At 41.9% G+C, this 20,306-nt stretch overlaps 1 protein-coding gene across 1 annotated transcript in view; it reads left to right on the plus strand.

Moving 5' to 3' along the window:
* Positions 1-18,376, plus strand: part of LOC149322710 (separin-like) — a 41,077-nt gene extending 22,701 nt beyond the window's left edge. The window contains exons 16-30 of the mRNA XM_089481822.1: positions 717-826; positions 1,736-2,883; positions 4,833-5,265; positions 6,361-6,516; positions 6,668-6,890; positions 7,912-8,099; positions 9,053-9,180; positions 9,272-9,394; positions 9,877-10,032; positions 10,417-10,590; positions 11,238-11,342; positions 13,119-13,234; positions 13,547-13,630; positions 14,906-15,064; positions 17,953-18,376. Coding sequence (XP_089337948.1) covers positions 717-826; positions 1,736-2,883; positions 4,833-5,265; positions 6,361-6,516; positions 6,668-6,890; positions 7,912-8,099; positions 9,053-9,180; positions 9,272-9,394; positions 9,877-10,032; positions 10,417-10,590; positions 11,238-11,342; positions 13,119-13,234; positions 13,547-13,630; positions 14,906-15,064; positions 17,953-18,154 — 3,505 coding nt within the window. The 3' untranslated portion in view covers positions 18,155-18,376. The remainder of the gene's footprint in view (positions 1-716; positions 827-1,735; positions 2,884-4,832; positions 5,266-6,360; positions 6,517-6,667; positions 6,891-7,911; positions 8,100-9,052; positions 9,181-9,271; positions 9,395-9,876; positions 10,033-10,416; positions 10,591-11,237; positions 11,343-13,118; positions 13,235-13,546; positions 13,631-14,905; positions 15,065-17,952) is intronic.
* The last annotated feature ends 1,930 nt before the right edge of the window (positions 18,377-20,306 follow it).

A 20,306-nucleotide genomic window follows, 5' to 3' on the forward strand; every position in this document is an offset into this window, starting at 1 on the left:
ATATTGATACATGACATTTTTTTTTTGAAGACATAGCCATAGATGGGGAAGTTGCAGACTTGGAATCAAAGGCCTAAACCCAACTGTTAGTGCTATATAAGCTAGACTGACAAATCAACAAGAACTTGGTAAGTCAACATGTACACAAGTTCCATTGATTCAATGACTCTATTCTAGTTGAGACTAACAACTGGATTAAGGACAAAATTAACTCCTGTTTGCTGTTTCCCATCTTAAAATATGGGTCTAGGAATTCTAGTTACACCTGCCGCAGTGAAAGTGGAAAGGGGGGGGGGGGACAGCGAAGTCTCATTATCTTCAATGGTGTTGCAGCTGCATGGCCACACCACCATTGAAAACAATGGGACTTGAGCATCTGCAGATTTTGATATTCGTGGGGGGATCTGGAACAGATCTCCTGTGGATACCTAGGGCCCACTGTACTTTCAAAAGGGCTTTGCCTTTGTCTTCCTCTGAGGCTGCAAAAGTATGACTTGCCCAGGGTCACCCAATGGGTTTTCATGGCTGAGTCTCCAGAATTGTTGTCCAGTGCTCAGACCACTACACCATGCTGCATCTCACCAGGTACCTTATGCCACTTAAATGACAGGTTTTCAAGGGCAGAGTGACAGAGAGGACCAAATCTGGCGAAGACTAGAGAAGGCTGCCATCTTGATGCTGTTGAAGTACATGCCTTGTTTGCTCTTTCCCTACAGGTGTGCTCGTTTTCTGGTCTTGAAAAGTGGCCTGGAACTGCAGTGCAACGACCTAGAATCGTGTCACTCAGATCTTGAGCAGGTGCTTTTCCTTCTTGAATCAAGCACAGGTGAGTCTGGGTCAAGTGGAAGGATGGTTCTTGGAATCTTTTTCTTTCAAGAAGACGAGGAAACAGTAGCCCTTCTGCTCCATGACTTAATTTAATGAGTCACGGTGAAGGATCAGTCTCTGTCTTGAATTGGGACGATTAGATCTGAAGGGACAGAGCTCTGTTCAATTCCTGGACTTTTAAGTCAGCATTTTTTCTGAAAGTTGTGTAGCAGTGGAGGACAAGAATGATCTGAGGAAAAGGGATGAAATAATTGTTTTTGAGCAGGGGTGGGTAACTATGGGGCTGTATTAACTCTCTAGAGGACTTTGGAGGGCCACACCCTACCACAGCATCCCCACCACTACCCAAAAAAAAGGTTTAACTGTCTCCAAATTCTCTGTAAGAGGCCTAGTGATATTTTGAGATGTTTTTAGACATCCCCTCAGGCCAGTGTGGTGTAGTGGTTTGAGAGTTGGACTCTGACTCTGGAGACCAGAGTTCAAATCCTTGCTCAGCCATCAAAACCCTACTGGGTGACCGTAGGTTAGTCAAATTCTCTCAGCTTCAGAGGAAGGCAAAGGCAAACCACCTCTGAAAAAAGCTGCTTGCCAAGAAAACCTCTTGATGAGTTTGCCTTAGGGTTTCCATAAGTCGGAAACACCTTGAAGGTACACAACAACACTGTAACAGCAGGTCATTTTAAGTCCAGGAGAAGCTTTTTAAAGAAAAAACAGGAAGCTATCAGATGTCACGTTCAGTTTACTCATTCCCCCCCCCCCCTCTTTTAAGATTCTCTCCTGGCCCTAAAATGGTACTGGGGAGGAAAAATGTGACAAAAATTCCTTTGCCCCTTAGAAGACAGGGGGGGGGGGGCATGGAGGGTCTTGACAAATGGGGAAAAAATGCTAAACTAGCTTTTCCTTGCAGTTTTTGAAAAAAATGAGAGAAAAGGTGATGTAAAAATAAAGCCAAAGAAAGGAGGGTGCCAGCACAAAAAGCTTCGAGGCCAGTGCTTGGAGTCACCTGAGGAAGAGCCGTCTTTCCTCAAGGAGGTGACCCTGGAGTTTGTCGACACCATCTCCATGCAGAAGGAGAACTCTCTCACCGCCTCACCAGTTCTGAGACCAAAGCTGAAGAAGTCCCCCAGCTTCCTGAGCCACCCAAAAGGATGCCACTGCTCTCTCTGCTCAGACATGGTTCTCTCAGCTATCTGCCTCTGTTGGCTGGTCACCTCTGCAGAAGAGGAACTGGCCTTTGGGAACAAGGAAGAAGGGCTGCATCTCCTGGAGGCCACTCTGCAGCGGTGTGCCACTGTGGCTCTGAGGATCTCGAGCATGGTAGCAGCCATTTCTCAAGGCAAAGACAAGGAGGTTAGGGCTCCACATCAATCCTCAGTCAAATTTCTTGATGATTTGGTAGCCCATATCTATGTGACTCTTGCAAAGCAAAGCATGAATGACAACAGACCAGAGAAAAGGCTTTGGAGGCTTATGGAGACTGGCTTGACCTTTCTGTCTTCCAAGGGATCACAGGAGCTTGGACATGAATATCAAAGGGCTAAATTGTTGCTTGCCAAAGCAGTAACTGCCATCTCTGTCCTAGCCTCTGGGCAAGATGGCTGTGCAGAGAACATAATTTCTAGTGCTTGGTCTTGGAAGTCCCCATTATCGCCCCAGAGGCACCAAGAAAACAAGCCAGCAGCAAGGAAGACATTAGATGACCTTCATATGCTGGCTTCCAAAAATAAAATACAGAGGCAGGTAGGAGCTTCCCGCAAAGCAAAGCCAAAAAGAATCCAAGGAATGAAGCTACAGTCTGTGATCAAAGATAATGATGTGTTTGCCCTGCCTGACTCTGACTCAGAGGCTCCTCCAGTTATCCTTCGGCCCCCTGCAGAACACCGTACCCCAGCCCAGCGATCCCTTCATGTGTCTAGAACAAGTCGCTCTTCCACTGCCAAGCCAACTCTTGCCCCCAAAGCTCCGTTTGTGGTTTTTGAGGAATCTTCTCCAAAGCTGACAAGTGAACTTCCAAAGGCTCCCAAAGTGACCAGGAGAATGAAATCTCGAATTAAGGTAACTGGATATTGTGACAGCTGGTGGCAAAAGCTAGGAAGAGCATGGGGCTTGCACAGTTTTTGAGATCTTGCTCAGCTAATCAAATGCACTTTAGTTGATTTTTAACCAAAAATCTGCATTGTCTTGCAAAGGAGGGGAAACAGATCCTAAAGAAGCAAATCCATTATCCATATTAGGTGGTGCAGATACATGTCTGAACAAAAGCTATCTTTAAAAGTTCTCCTTGTGATTGTATATTGTGCAGTTTATTGTACAGGTTGAGTGTCCCTTATCCAAAATGTTTGGAACCAGAAGCTTCTTGGATATCAGAATTTTTGGGATTTTGGAATATTTGCATTTACATAATGATATATCTTGGAAATAGGACCCAAGTCTAAACAGGACATTCATTTCTATTTCATACACACCTTATACACATAGCCTGAAGGTAATTTTATACACAGTGTTTTCAATAATTTTGTGCATGAAACAAGGTTTGTGTATATTGAACCATCAGAAAACAAAGGTGTCATTATCTCAGCCACCCATGTTGACAATTTTGGATTTTGGAGCATTTTGGGTTTCAGAATTCTGAATAAGAGAGACTCAACCTGTATAACATATTTTTAAAATGTCATATTGTGGAATGAGCAAGCTTGTTTTCTGCAGCTGCAGAGGCTAGGGCATGGAGCAATTGATTCAAACTACAGGAAAAGAGATCCCACATTAGTAAGAATGTCCTGACAATAAAGGCTGTTTGACAGTGGAATGCACTGCCCTGGAGTATGATGGAGTCTCTCTCTTTGGAGGTTTTTAAACAGAGGCTGGGTGGCCATCTGTTGGGAGTGCTTTGATGACGTTGTCCTGCATGGCAGGGGGTTGAACTGGATGTTCCTTGTGATTTCTTCCAACTCTGTGATTCTAAGATTCTAAAAAGATATATTGCTTCATATTGGAGGTTGGCACTTTTAGTTTTCAACCAAATTCAAGAAGCATGTAACTGATTCCTAGTGGATCATTTATTGGATGAGGAAGCTCCTCCTGGTATTATTGAGCTCTAATTTCATCAGCCTCAGCCAGCATAACCAGTGGTCAGGGGTGATGGCAGCAAAAGCCCAACAACATCTGAAGGATCACAGATTATGCATACCTGTTTTAGAAAAAAAATTAAGTTTGTTATATTTGCTAATTCAGCCAGCCAATGTCTGTTTGTATTTCTTTATTTTTAAAAAATGAAGAAAAAATCTTTTACAACTTTTTAAATTTAACAGTTTTATATAAAAACAATCTGATTGGTTAAAAATGAACTTTCAGTGTGTTCATGGAGAAAAGGTTTATTAACAGCTATTTAGAAGTGGCAGTATCATAATTTTGCATGAAGAAATACATTCTTATCATGAACCTACTGCAAATCAACTGTTTTGGGTCATCCTGAATGCCAGAATTATATGTGTGAGAGAATTCTCTATTCTTTCAAATCTTTAATTATAACAATCCCTTCACTGTCAATCTTGCTGTCTGATTCCTAAAGTAAAAAATCCACAAGAGAAAGTGTTCCGATTTCTTGGACAGTCCGGTTACAATACATATTTTAGTATTCTTTTGAGGCATTATGACCTCTCTGAAGAGTGTTCCTTACAAAAGGTCTACCAGAGCATAAAGAAATTACTTTTTTAAAAGTCCCAGAACTCCCAGTTAGCCAGGCCTTTGGCCATGTTGTCCAGAAGATTTAGGAGATTGGTCACCACAGAAAGAATCAAGTACCTACAGAAGCTTGCAAGGAAGACATGAAACCCTGTCATTCCCCTATAAATGGCACTTCGGCTGAATGTGGATTTAGCCTATAGCCTTCATGGTTAGTGTCTTTATTATCACTGTTAATTTTTCATCTCCCTTTTTAAGTCTATCTTAAGCTAATAACTTTCATCACAACCTTTAGCAGTGAGTTCCATTGCTGTCTTCCTTAGGTCAACTTCAGTGACGACAGTGATGATGAAGATACTCCAGAAACTATACAGGCGTCCCAGTTACCCACAGTTAGAGAGACAGCGGCTGCCACCCACAGGCAAGGACAGAAGACAGCAACATTTAACCGAAAGTCCTCCAAGATGAACCCTGCTAAGATGACAAGGTGCAGTGGGAGCTCTTCAGACGATGTCTCTCAGATGGCAAAGACAAAGTCTCAGCCTGGAAGGCCATGTGCTAAGAGAGGCACTAGGCGACGAAAACAGCATGAAGAAATCCAGAAACCTCCTTGTAAGGAGAGCATTTGCAGAACCCAGGATGAACAGGGAGAAAGTGATGGAGAAGAAGAGAAGGAATTGCTGAGGACTGTTGAGGAGGGGCTAGAGGCCAGCTTTGAAGTCTTACGGGGTTCTGATGAAGGTGATGTCATTAAAGGTAGGCATGGTTGCTTGAGAAACCCTGAAATTGCAGGTAGCAGGTAAAAACCAAGATCAAGTTGGGCAACATGCAATCCCACAAGCCATTCTTGTTACCCTTAACCTCTATGACAGCCATGCTACCAAGATTTGTCAGCACATCTCAAAAATCTCTTCAAAACAAACATTTATCTTTCTAAACATGTATCTTTCTAAACTCTTCTAGAACATGGCCTAATAGCCCAAAAACCCTCAAAAAAAAGATTGATGCCTGCTGCGAAAGCCTTCGACTTCACAGTTATGTTTCTGTTTTGCTGCCAGATTCTCAGGGTAGTGTTGTTTGGTGGAGAGAGGCAGGATAACTGATGGCATTGTGGTAGTCTTCTTGGGAAAAGCAGTGGGAGTACCAATGTGAGGCTTTAAGCAGAAAAGCAAAGCATATGCTTCAGTTTGATGGGCAATGGAGTTGAGGTGAACCAAGATGTTGGAGTAAGACTGCCTCATTTCTGTCTCCCTCTGCCTGGCTGTTCAAGCTTTGGAGCAGATCATAATTCATTTCCCTATGAAAAAAGAAATTTAAGCTACATTAAATGGGAACTTTATAGGAAGAATTAAGTATTCTGTTTTTTACAAATAATTTTTCTTAGTTTAATTCTAATCACAACATAAAATCCCATACAAACATATGGTAAACATAGTACACTAACTATGAAAATATAATAACACAATATGACAAAAATAAATACAGGTTGAGTATCTCTTATCTGGAAATCTGAAATGCTCCAAAATATGAAACATTTCAGCAATTTTGGAATATTTTGCACTTTGTATAACCCTGTAAAAAGTGTATTCTGTACATGTACTGTATTTGCAAGGCTTGAAGACAAAAGGTTGGAGAGACACGAGAGAAGCTAGGCTGTGAAGAGGCATGGAGGTGGTGCTGTGTTGCAGAAGGCTTTGTTACACTTTTTTAAGTTGCCATAAGATTTTTCCTAGTGTGTTTGATGAGGAAGATTTGTTCTCTGCCTTCTGTGCTTCTGCTGTATTGGCAGAGAGTTGTTCATATATCAAAAAGACAGTATATAGATGGTTGACATGGTTCTTTTGACTACAGGAAGCAAAAGGCAGTTTAACACAGAAGATGAGCAAGAGATTCTCCGGAGAGATGTTAATGGTGACTTGCGGGAATTTTTCAAAGCTGCAAACAAAAGAAACTACGAAGATCCATTTGACTTGGGCACTCTTGCAACCTCTTTGGACACACCTGCCAGTAAGAACCATGTTCTTCTCCCCAGTCCCCTAATGCTGAAAGCTGAATGATTGTTTAAAGAGTGACAGTATGGGGAGGCTCTTAAAACCAGGTTTTCTTAAATCTGCCACCTTGACAGATCATGTGATATGAAATTCTCCCTCAATTGCAGCTGTTGCAGACTTCTTTTCCATGGACTCAATCTATGACTCCCTGCAAGTCGCCTTCCACTCAGTTGGCCATTACCCTCCGGGCACTCTGTACAGCCATCTCTGTCAGCTCATGGCACTGTTCATTGGGAGCAAGGATCCCTTCCACACTGCTTACCTGGTTTCTGAATCGGTTGCTGTCACTCTTCGCCATAAGATAATGACTGCCATTCACAGGAAACTGAAGTAAGAACTAAGGCCAGGGAAAGCGATGTAGGCATGGTATATGGCTCTCTGGAAAAGATATCATTGACATGGTTTGCTTGAGGTGCACAAAATGTTTTAAACATGGAGGAGTCCATCTCAGTGAGTTGCTGCCTGGAACAAGCTGCCTGATTGAAAAGCAGTAAGCCCAAGTAGTGACTTATTTGCAAGCAGCTTCCTCTAAAGGCATCCATTTCTCTTATGAGTTTTTCATTAAATGGAGGTTTAGTGACAACTGATTCAGCATACCTTTCTGTCCCTATAGAATTTAATGAGAGGGCAAGTTCCGATTAGTGAATCAGGCAGAGATGCAGTGGACAATTAATTATGTAGGCAGGTTCTGTAAGGAACAGCAGCCTATGCCCAGTATGTAGTTTCAAAGTTGCCTTAAAAAATCTCTGTCCATATTGGTGTATCAGATCTGCTGCAGGCATCGAAACAGGAGTGTATATCCCAGATAGCTGAAACAGATATGTCAGGCCACCTCTACCATTAGGCAGATGCTGGCAGGGAGAAGTAGCAGTGGCAGCCCGCTGGCTATGCCTGTTGAATCTCTGGGCAATGTACTGTTTTGGAAGACAAAGACATACACACCCTTTGGCCTGTGTTATTTGTACTAAGCCATCTCCTGCCTTCAAATCTGGTAAAGGATGCTATTCTGTTGGCACTATTTAGCTGGCAGTTCAGTCATATTCCAAGAGGGGAGGGAACATCATCTTCTCTTTTGCCTCAGGCAGCAAAATATATTGGACAGCCCTGAAGAAGTGTGTTCTAATAATTCTGAAATTTTAATCCCTTAAGAAAATCTTTACTAATAAAAAAAACCTGCTTAGATAACCCTATGAACTTTTATTTTCCACATTTGTAACTTTGAAGGATGTTGCAAAAAGGGTGGGGTGCTGTTGTAGTAGTTCTCTGAAATGAAATAACTTCTTATGTCCCTCATGCTCTTTGGCTTACCTCTTTTGATGCCCAACATCTTAATTACCCCTTTTATCCTTAGCAAAATGAAAAAGGCGTCAGTGGCCAGTGCTGCCAAGCAGCTGGAGGCGCTTAGCCTGCAAGAAGGAAAAGGTGATTCTCGCTTCCAGCATCTCTCAGACCTGGAAAGCGTCTTTGAATTTAAGTGCTTCACCCCGGCGGACCTGGAGGCAGAGAACTTCAAAGAACAGATGCAACAAATCCCCCAAGGTAAACAATTTATTTTCCTTTTTGAGTGGAGATGATACTTTCACCATGGTTAGCAAGCAGTGCTCTTCTTGACAGCAAGACAGCCCTCTGTCTCTCTTAAAAGCCCTTCTTAGGGACATGGCACTTATGCTATTATGGCAGAAAAGACTTCAGTTCTTGGTACTGCAGCAGAATCCTTAATCAGTTGGTGTCTTTAATTCTGTGGTCTACAATTCAAAACATAAATTGTGCAGTCCAAATGGGCAGTCCAAATATTGAACAGCAAGTAGGTTATTCAATTCAAGTAGTGTTTAGGTTTATGCAATGCCTTATTGAGAGCATATTGCATTAGGGAGCAGTTAAATTTGGAGAGCAAAAACTGAGAAAGAATTGGGTCAAGGGTGGGGAAGTTGTGGCTCTCTGGATGTTGAACTACCATCATCCCTGATCACTAGCCAAGTTGGCTGAGGCTGATAGCACATGGAATCTAGCAACATCTTAGAGGGATACATAGTTCATATTCTTGGACTAGATGCTATAGCATTAAGGTATCAGAGCTCTCTCTCTCTCTTTCTCTCTCTCTCTCTCTCTATATATATATATATATATATATCAACTTGCTGGTTGGAGGATTCTAGTAACTGAACCCTGAAAATGTAACCTTTCTAAGCTCTATGTTCAGATTCCTGTATGATCATTTCTGGGTTGTGAACCATTAATGGATCCTCTCCTCATACTTTAACCAGGAAAAAAAAAACCTTTACAGAAATGGATAGAAATGTGCTCAGCTTTAAAGGGGCAAGGGAATGGAGAGGTGGTGGTATGTCATAAGGAATGCAAGAGATTCTGCTTTAGGATCAGCTGAGCACTTATTGTGCTTTGGCAAAATGAGGGCTGCTTTAACCATCATATGATTCCTCAACACAGTTGAAGAACTGCTATTTTAAACATTGCTTTTGCTATCTCCATCAAAGGGGTAACAGTATGTATATTGACCTTGGTGAGCATCCGGCCTGACACTGTTGGGGAAATCCTCTTGCTGACGAGGCTAGAGAAGGATGCTGACCCTGTCACTATCCAGATACAGACCGCGCATGCCCAGGTAAGAATAGTGGAAAGAAAAACTTTAAACAGCAGGTTCCCAAATGTATGGCAAGGATTTTCATTCCCATAATTCTCCTTTTGTTTCTTAGATGTCTTTAAGTGCAGCACTCAGTGAGTTTGATGACATCTTACAGAAGCAGAAAGAGATCTCTAATTTCACTGAAAAGGAGGACTGGTGGGCTGGTCGGATTACACTGGACAAAAGAATGAAGGTGAGGTATAGCCATTTGCAAGAGGTTACAGGTTGGCACTTAATATTGCCTCTGTATTAGAAGACTGGTTTCTCTCACCAAAAAGAGATACCAAAGCAGGATCAGCCTGTCATCTGTATGCTTGCACCTTGGTTTTGTGGCTCCAACCACTGCAGAACTATACACCACCACCACCACAACCACCGTCCTACACCATTGCAAACCATGGCAGTTTTCTCTTGATTGTTCGCTCAGTAACAAAATGAACTTCTGACTCTGTAGTTTTGCAGGCTTCTCTGGTGCAGAAGCATGTTTTAGCATCTTCCTCTGCAATTGTTCCTGAATTTTGCCTCCACTGTGACTGAATGGAGGTGTTTATAAGCATTTCTTGGGTAGGGGAATAGCATCTCCTTCAAATACATTTGGCTCTTGTGATTCTTGACACTTGCTGGGTTGCAGATTGGCAATACTGTCCCTTTTTGAGAGGTTCTTTCACTTCACAGGCTTTGACAGAGTCCCTGGAAACACATGTGCTGGGCTGCTGGAAGGGTGCCCTGTTACCTGCCTGTGAGGACCCCAGCTTGGTAGACGAAGTTGCCTGTCTGCAAATGTGTCTCAAGGAGTGTGGCTGTGAGGTGGTGGAACTGGCATTGCTCAAGGTGAGAGGCTTTTTAAAAAATAACTGAAATAGCTGTGAGTGAGCTGATGAATTAGATGAAAAGACTAGTCTTCTATTTCAGACATTAGCCAGAAGAGGAACAACTTATTTTTCTACTTATTAGAAATCCCCCTCCCACCACCACCACATAGTTCATATTTAGTTAATTTCTGTGATTTGCCTCCTTCCCCACAAACTAGAAAATCTTTAGAGCTTTTAATCATCATTCACAGGACATGTTCTGCAATCTCTTGTCTTAATTTTCTTCTGTTTTCTGTCAATCTGTGCTTTTTGCCTCTGCTCACACATCATGGTAAGAGACAACACAGTGTGTAGATTGTGTGGTGGAATCAGCATGTATCAAACTTCTATTGTCCTTCAACAGGCTATGCTGACTGGGTCACATCTCCTGACCCCACAACATGTGTGGCGCTTGACACAGGGGCTCAACCCAGCTCAACCTGAGAGAGCACAGAACTTTCTACAGGAGGCAGTGAACAAACTGGGAGACTGTACCGGTTCGGCATCGAATGGCCATGTCATCCTTGTGCTGGATAAAGTGAGTGCAAGAAACATTCTATGCTGTTTTAGAGCTTATCTGTTTGGACTACACTTTCCTAGATCCTCCAGGTAGCATGGCCAGTGACTACTACACACCAGAGGTGAGCAAATGACAACCCCAGGTAGCATTGTTGCATATTGGAAAAGGCAGTGGCTATGTTTTGGGTTCCCTTTACATTGGGGAATGGAATGCAACCTCTCGTAGCCAGAGGTATATCTTGGGTATAGTGGTTCTTTGGGCCCTGCTTTTGGAGAAAAAACAGCTCATTGCTTTTTCCTCCCTCCCTCCCCTCCGTGAGAGAAACATACTGCCATGTTCCTTTTATAAGTTGTGGTTGGGAGATGGCAAGAGGTATATCTTTCTCTTCTTTGATTGGATTGGTGTTCCATGGAAGTTCAGAAATGGAATACATCTTCATTTTCAAGAACCGGAGGATGATTGTTAGTCAGTATTCCAGCCCAGACTCACTGGAACTATTTATAAAATTTCTCTACATGTCCTGTGTTACTGAATTTATTTCATTGCTCAGTTTAATTCAGGGTTGCTTAATGAATGTGACATTTAGCAGACATGCAACCCCTGAATGATACTAGCAGTTATGTCTTGTATAGAAGTGGGAATTAACTGCTTTTCTTTGCTTCCAGCATCTGCAGAAGCTCCCCTGGGAAAACATCCCGTGCTTGAGATCCCATTCGGTGACCCGGTTACCTTCTTTGCGTTTCCTCCCTAGCTACTCACTTACAAAAAAGGTAAAGGGTCCCTGCCCTATGAGATGATAGAATAGTCTCACCCTGGCATTGGTTTAAACCACATCATTTTTAAAAAGTGTTTTTAATAGTACAACAGATTAATGTCATAACTGAGCAGCATATCTTTTACATGTGTCTGGTTTCTGGGTAATATCTCCAGGGGAAGAGAGTTTAAGTAGGCATAAATGTGTCTGTGAAAGGCCTTATGTAGTGGATAAGAGATAGTGCTTGGGTAACCTTGTTTGTTCTGTGGCAGAAAACCTAACTCACTTGCTTGAGTCAACGGGATATGTTTCACTAGTGCACCTACTACCTATTTTTGACAGGAATTAAGTTTGAGAGATGTAGAAAGAGGTCATGGCTGGTGGATGCTTTGAAGACTAGTGAAGAATGTGTACCCCTTCATATGTTGTTGGATCCCAGCTTACATCAGCCCCAGTTAGTATAGTTGGGGATGATAGGAATTACAGTTAATTCTCCATTGCTATACTAGAGGGTTCCTTCCTGGCTCTGATTCTAAATGAGATTTCCACTTGGTTCAATATAAACATGTTTGTGCATTCTTGGGGTATTTGTTTATTCTCTGCATGAAGGAACAATCAACAGCATGTGGGTTATTTCCCTTGTACCATCTCAGAAAACATTTATGGACTGGTGTTCTGTACATCCAAGAACGATAAATTTACAATGAGTACCAAGTCACTCTTTCACTACAGCAGTGGTTGTCAAACTGTCACTCCAAGTGTTTTGGACATTAACTCTCAAAAGCCCCAGGTAGGTTGACCAATAGTTAGGAATTCTGGGATTTCAAATCCCAAACATCTAGAAAACCAAGGTTTGGGAGATACTGCTCTATAGCAAAGGAGACTGCCAAACATACCGTATATATTCGTCTATAAGTCGACCTCGTGTATAAGTTGAGGTCAACTTTTAGGGCCAAAAATGTGGGTATTTATATGACCCTTAGATACGTAGAGGGTCAGACTTAAGGGGCCTGTCCAGCTGGGTAGAGGCTGCTGACGAACGTACGCCCTTGGAAGTCTTTCCCCAGCTAGGCTTTCCCCCCACAGAGGAAGCCCAGCGAAGGAGAGACGCCAGGGTGAATGTGCGCCCTTCCCGGGCTCTCCCCAACTGGGCTGCCCCTTGCAGAGGCAGCCCAGCTGGGGAGAAGCTTGGTTGAAAGACCTATTGCCCCATGCATAAGTCTACCCAGGATTCTGGAGACTACTTTGGGGCAAAAATTTCTCGACTTATAGTCAAGTATATATGGTAGCTGCACAACAAAGACAAGGATTGCATGATTAAAAAAATATTTCATATAGTGCAGACTCTGGCTCCTCTCCTAGGGCTTTCTCTTGCCTTTGCTGAGTCCTCTTTCTTTCCTTCTGCTTGGTCCTCTTCCTGAGTTCTACTCTGAGCCTCTGGGAAAGTTTGTGTCTGTCAAGAGAATTGGTTAAATTGCTACTCGATACCAGCAAGTTTGTTTATTCTGCAATTTGTTTAAGACAGCAAAGAGGTTTAACTGGATCAGTGCAGGATGCTGTTAATTTTGGGAAGAGGGCAATGAAATTTTAGTGATACTGAAACATGAGATAGAGGAGCCACTTCACATTAATGTGTGCTTTTTCTTATTTTGTTTGTTTCCTACTCTGACTCGGAAGGCTGTCCTCCTCTTATCAAGACCATGTTTAGAGAAAATCTTTCCAGGTTGAAATCCTAAGTCCATGCTGCCTTTATTCCAACTAATAAAATAACTTTTTTATTATCTTCCAACAGTATCAAGAAGAAACAGTCCTCAACCGTGGTGTCAATAGCACCAAGACCTTCTATGTCTTGAATCCCCACGGAAACCTTCCTGGGACAGAGAAGATGTTTGAAGATTGGTTTCAGAGGTACATGTCTGCACACACATGTATGATGTATATATTTACATATGCACAGAATTTGGAAATATTCCTTTTTTGCACTATGCCTCCCAGAATCCACCAGTTACCATGGCCACTAGTGATGCTGGTTAGGGGATTCTGGATTGTAGTTCAAAAAGTAACTTTCTAGAAAGAAGTCATTTTGCACATTCTATAGAGAGGACTTGGATCCTTCATACCAGATGCATTCCTAGTACTTAATAGATGTGAGTCTGCAGAGTTTATTAAGCTGAACAAGTTGGCACTGCTTGTCTGACTTTTCTCTTGATCACTTGGTAGAGAGCCTGGATGGGCTGGAGTGGTGGGGCAGACTCCTGATCCAGACCAAGTACCCTTGGCCCTTGAAGAACGTGATCTTTACATGTGAGTATATCTTATGGACTCTGTGTTAAGCCAGCAAAGAAAGTGGAGGCTGATGGCTTTGCATAATGGAGTGAGGAAACCTAGTGGGTAAGCCTCTCCAGTAGCTCTAAAAAGGAGAAATGGCTTGTGTGTCTGACACAGATTGCCCTGGCCAAGGTATTCTTGTCTGTTCTGTTTTTTGATTGCACAAGCTGAGATTTAATGAAGTTGTTCTTCTAGCTCTCCAAAACGTATGAGGTGTTGTTTTTTTCATACCATGACAGTTGATGGAGATTAAATTAGCAAAAGCTCATAGAGAAGCAACAAGAAGGAAAGGAAACTAAGTAGCAGAGCAGCATCCTTTCTGAAGACATTTAATACTGCTGTACTGGTTTAATTGAAGTTAAAAAGTCCAAGAAGTGGTTTTGTGAAAACAAGACTTCAGAAACAAATGACAACTTCACTTCATGGTGATTTTTAAAGATGGGGCTCCTGTTTCTTTTCCACCCCTTTGCACTTAATTTTAATTTACCATAGCAGAGTTTAAAGACACTGCAATAATCCCTCTTTGCTCTTTTTTTTTAAGGATTACTCCTCATAGAAAGCTCCATATGGAAAACTTGGAATAAGAGTTTGTCATTGTCCTTAGGTTTCAAGTCTAGGGCTTTGGTACAAGGGAAGGGGAGAAAAGGAAAGTGTTAAAGAAGGCAAGTCATTTTTCCACTGCAAGAGTTGGCAGGATTTAAAGGGTATGTTAAATGCAAACTGGGACTAGTTAGCAATCGAGTTGGTTTTCTACATGTGAGGGAGGAGACTGGTCTCCTAGAAGGCTCTGTGCTTTGTGCCAATAATAGGGGCAGCCAGCCTTTGACTATTCCCATTTGCAGCTGCAGGGTCACTGTGGGTCTGTGTGTGTGTAAAGCAGTCTCCCCAGCATTGCTAATCTGATGGTTGAAGCCACACTACACTGTTGGTTCATCTTGAAAAGGGGAGTAGGATTCATCCTCTCAAAAGCTTCCTTCTTCTCTTGATGGATGCAGTGGGTTCAAGATAATGAAGCTCCATCATGGTGTTAGGTTTCTCCTCGAGAAAGAATTGTTCAGTAATTGTGAGAGTAAGTGGGGTTGGCACGTCTCACAATCCTTTGTTTCCAATTACTGGTGGCTGTGTTTGTGTTTCAACTCTCCTTTTCTACAGAGAAGGAGCTGAGGTTTTAGTAGAAAGAATGTTTACACTTTTAGTTCATCTGGGCATGGTGGCCTTATTTTGTGCCTTTTTTCCTGCCCTTTCCTGTAGCTATGCTGGACATGGTGCTGGTGCACGTTTTGTAGACTCCATCCTTAAAGTGGACTGCAGGTCTGTGGCTCTTCTCTTTGGTTGCAGCAGTGCTGCTCTTGCAGTGCAAGGCAATCTGGAAGGAACTGGTGCTGTCCTCAAGTTCCTTATGGCAGGATGGTAAGTTGTTTTACTTGTTGGTCTTTCTCTCTCCCCTCTAAACATGAACCTTCCATGACCTAGAACCTGACGTTTTGGGGCAGTGATTTCCATATGGCTGCTATGCAAAGGGTGAAGTATGCCTTGAAAAAATGAGGCTGTTACAGTATGCTCAGTGCCTCCCCCATCCTATGTATGCTGGGACAAAGAGACATGCAACATTAGCTGCCAATATATGAGTATGGGATCTCATGGGAGGGAGGCAAGGCATAATACCGTTCTCTAAGGTAATACCAGAAAATCCTGAAAGTGTTTCTGTTGCGTAAAAGGAAAGTATTTTGTCCCTAAACCCTGTGGTGCCTAAAAGGAGGGTGGAAGTCGCCAAGTTTGCAAAGTGTACTTGCCTCTCTTTCCAGCAGCTTAACTGTCATATTTGTGCTCTAAACACTCATATATACAGTGCACTTATGGGAGTAGTATTTTTTAATTGGAAGGTATTATCTCTGTGTCAAATTGACTAGTGAGCATTAGTGGAAGTTATGTTCTCTTAAAAAATGTGGGATTGTCTTGGCTATCAAGGAATCTAACTGTTTGCCATAGAAGTATCTCTCTGCATTGCCCCTGTGAGCAGTTTTTTTTTTAGCATCGGTAGGATGGATATGGGCACAGATGGTGCTTCCTTTGCATCTAAAAGCTGAGCTGGATGCTCTTAACTCTGAAGATACATTGGATATTATCTCTGGTTTTAGAAGGCAAAGCCACAGACAGAATTGAGCCAAAAAAAGAAAGCTTTTCTGTAGAAAATCCTAATGAAATTGAACAATGATTATGTTTTAGTGAAACTAACAAATAGAAATTAACTAACAAATAAGCAATAGAGAAAAAGCATGGTGAAAACAAAGAGAGCTGCACCCACCCACCCCAGTCCAGTTCCCAATGCAGATCATTCACCAAGACAACAAAAGCTGTCTCAATCAAACAGCCAGGCCTGAAGCCAGACTGAAATGGATCTGGATAATCTGTTTCATCCAGGAACCCTGGAACTAGAAGGCTTCAATATGCTCCAAGTCCTGGCAGAAAAATGGAATATAAATGACTAGCTGGTAATTTTCTAATATGATGAGGTTCAGGGTGTGTGTATTTTTTCTCAGTGTTTCAATTCAGAAACACAAGAACAAGTCAGTTTGAAATCTAATCCTAGATACAGCAGTTCAAACAGAGCATCAGTCATCTTTGATCAGGTTTCTCCAGCCATGCAGTCTGGGGATGTTGGGAAATATGTTCAATGTTTTTGGAGGGGAAGGTGATTTAGGTTCTGTTGGATCTTCCTTTTTTTTTAAAAAAAGAAAAAAAGTTAAAATGTTGTTATTAAATATTCATAAATTACACAAACATTCCTAAACTAATGATAACATGCAGTAAACAGCACTTAGATAACAAACATAGCATAACATAACATATAAAATGACCTCTTCTCCTTTATTATGTATATTTCATTTATAATCATTCCTTGACTTTCTAATATTGATTTAAATTCCTGCTTTGCATTTTTGTATTTAGTTTCTGTTGGATCTTTCAGTACCATTGACTGCAGTATTCTTCTGAGAAGGGACTTGGAAGCACTGTTTTGCAGTGATTCCAATCCTACCTAAAAGGTGTGCCCAGAAGGTGGTGCTGGCGGATTCATGTTCCATATCCTGGCCATTGGTCTGTGGTGTTCCTTAGAGTTCTCTTTTGTCTTCCATGCTGCTTAACATATAAATGACATTACAGAGAGAGGTGATTGGGAGTCCTGGAGTTTAGTGTCACCAGTATGCTAATGACACTGAACTCTATTTCTCTTTTCTATTTAATTTCAAGGATGCTGTCTCAGTACTAAACCAGTGTCTCTTGTCGGTAATGGACTGGATAAAGGCAAAAATACTGAAACTTAATTTAGACAAGACAGAGGTACTCCTGGTCAATTTGGAAGGAAGATTAAGAAATAGGACTTCAACCTGTGCTGGTGTGTGTATGTGTTGCACACTCCCTAAAATCTTAGGTTCATAGCTTGGGCATACTCTTAGTCAGAGCCCTGAATCTGAAGGCCCAAGTTTCAGCAGTGGCCAGGAAATTATTTATACACATAAATCTAGTGTGCCAACTATGCCTATTCCTGAAGATTTCAGAACTGGTCTTGGTAACAGATGCCTTGAATACATCTAATTTGGATTACTGTAATGAATTTTATGTGGGTCTGTGTTTGGAAAATTTATCAGGCCTAAAATGCTGCAGCTAGACTAATGACTGGGGCGGGTTATAGGTAGCATATAACTCCCTTGTTGAACATTTTCACTGGCTACTGGCCTGTTTTCAGGCACAGTCCAAAGTGTTGGTTATGACCTTAAGCCCTTATAAGGCTTAGGGTATTTGAAAGGCTGTATCTCCTCATACCAGCCGCCTGAGTCTGATGATATTCAAGGGATGGCTTGCTTTTGGTCCCACCACCCTCCAGGCTCACTTGATGAAGACACAGGAGAGCATTGTCTGCATAGCTGCTGTTAGACTGCATAACTCTCCTGAGGGAGCCATGGTTGCCCCCTCTGTCCTCTTTTTGCCAGCAGGACCTTGCTATTGGCATAGCCCTTCAGAGTTTAACTGGTTGGGGTAGTGGGATAGTATGGGTATGATGTTTTTTAAAATATGTATTTTTAATTGTTTTTAAATGAATGCCTTAAAAGTAGAATCTTAATTGGATTGGTTGTTTAATGGCTTTTAACTTTGGTACCACATAATATTAGCTATTTTGTTTCAACTTATACTGTAAGCCTCTTTGAATCCTATTTTGGGATACAAATGAGTCCTCATTTGGGATATAAATGAGATAAAAGTTAAAATTTCTTCCTTTTCCTCTTCCCTTTGTTTTCCAGTCCCTTAGTGCTGGGTAATCTCTGGGATGTGACTGATCGAGACATTGATCGCTTCATGCAGGCGCTTCTGAAGAACTGGCTCAAGGCAGGATCTGGAGCGCCTCTGCTCCAACATGTCATTCAGTCACGTCAGGCTCCCAGACTCAAATACATGATTGGTGCTGCCCCCATAGCTTATGGTTTACCAGTTTCTCTACAGTAGAAAAGATGAGAAGAGCATGATATTTGGAGTTTAGTGGGAGAGATTTGGAAGGATCTGGATGGATTTTTCTTCGACTCTGACCTGCTTTAAATGCGAACTGCTTGTGGATAAAAATTTTCAGAGGATATAGATATATATTTAAGAAAACTAGTTTGGTCAACAGTTGCCTGGCCATATATTATATTGAAGGGTCTGTATTTTACAGGAGATGTTTCTACCTAAGCTGCTCTTTCAAATATGTAACATTTGCACAATGTACAAATTTTGAATTTCAGAAATTATTATACGTTTTCTTAAAATCTATGAATTTTAATGTTTCAAAACCTTAATAAAGTTTAAATCAAATGAATATTTTTTTTATTACGGTTGATGACCAGCATAAAACAATATAAAAGAGTACAATATTATACAATGCCCAGTAGAAAACAAAACAAAACAATGCAAATGGTAGAGTACAGATACAATAGGAATACAGCTTGGAGGCCATAAATTCAAATAACTATATAGAGTGAACTCCCTTCAAATACAAATACTAGATAAAATCAATAGAGTAAAAGTTAAGACACCATTTTTCGTCTACAAGCTATTGCAGCAACGCAAAAACTTGTCACCTTGGTTGTAATCCCTGGCTGCTGATCGGCCAGAAGCTAATCAATGTAAAATGTATCAGGTTTACCTGGTATTTTTTGTAAAATTGGTACTATAAAACAACGCTGCAGATTCCAGTAAAAGTGCAATACAATAAAACATGCCCCACTGTTTCTACCTCCCCAGGCCCACAAGGACATAAATGTTCATAGAATGGTTTGTTATTATATCTTCCTGCAAGTAAGGCCGATGGAAGTACATTAAATTTGTCCAGGGTAAAGGCTTTCCTATACTTTTTTTTTCAGATATGCAGCAAGGGCAAAGCCCTCCCACTGTCTTTAAAAGTTGAGTGTAAAGAGGCTGCACTTACAGTATATGATTTTATAGTCTAGCATCTCTTCCTGTGTGTGTGTGTTCGACAGAGAGTAGTCTTGTACTTGGGTCATGTGCTATTGTCACTGGCATGTGATTCTTGAGAAATTATGTCTAACCTTTGGTGGCTTTATCTTTCTAGTCCAAAATTTATGGCAATATACAGTGTGCCTGCATCATACACTTACAGTGCTATAGAAATAAACGATAATAATAATATTATAATAATACTAACATATGTGGGTGTCCCTTATGCAGCTTTCAGCGTATGCTGAAAGCCACACGACAGAAATAATGGTGTGTGCGCCCACAACATGCATGAGCCCCATTATTTTCAATGGGGCTCAAGCGTACACATTATTTGCCTTACACGGAGGGGAGGGGTCGAGTAGCAATTTAACCGATCCTCTTGACAGACACAAACTTTCCCAGAGGCTCAGTCAGATTAGAACTCAGGAAGAGGGCCAAGCATATTCTCTGCTGCCTGCCTTCTTCCTCCCACACAAGGAGCAGTCAATGGAAGAACGGTCTTCCCATCAGTAAGTCTCTACAGGAAGAGGAAGGCTGGAATCTTATAAATGCTTACTGGGCACTAAGGCCCAAAACACACTGCAAAAATAATCCAGTTTGAGACTGCTTTAACTGCCCTGGCTGAGTGCTAGGTAATCTTGGGAACTGTAGTTTATTGTGGTCCCAGAGCGCTCTGACAGAAGGTTCATTGTCTCGCAAAACTACAGTTCCCAGGATGCCCTAGCATAATTGAGCCAGGGCAGTTAAAGCAATCTCAACCTGGATTATTTCTGTGGTGTGTTTTGGACCCAAGTCACATTGGGCTTAACCTGTATCAGTTACTGGTAGTCAGGATTGCACTACAACCATGATTAGGAACCAATGGGTCTCCCCTAGCCTTTATAAACATGTCCTAAGGTCAGTGATGATGGGAGTTGCAGTCCCAACACTATCTGGAAGGCACAAGCATCCCCCCCCCCGCTGCCTCTAACCAGGGCTGCATCCACATTGGAGAAATAACCCGGTTTGGCACCACTTTAACTTTTTCTGGCTCAAGGCTATGGAATTCTGGGAGTTTGTTGTGGACCCAGAGCAGAGCTCCGCTCTGAGCCCCACAACAAACTCTAACTCCCAGAATTCCATAGCCTTGAGCCAGGGCAGTTAAAGCGGTGCCAAACTGGGT

The sequence above is a fragment of the Sceloporus occidentalis genome, unplaced genomic scaffold (assembly GCF_023333645.1).
Source record: "Sceloporus occidentalis isolate IW3139 unplaced genomic scaffold, rSceOcc1.0.p SCAF_1, whole genome shotgun sequence".
NCBI classification, from domain to species: Eukaryota; Metazoa; Chordata; class Lepidosauria; order Squamata; family Phrynosomatidae; genus Sceloporus; species Sceloporus occidentalis.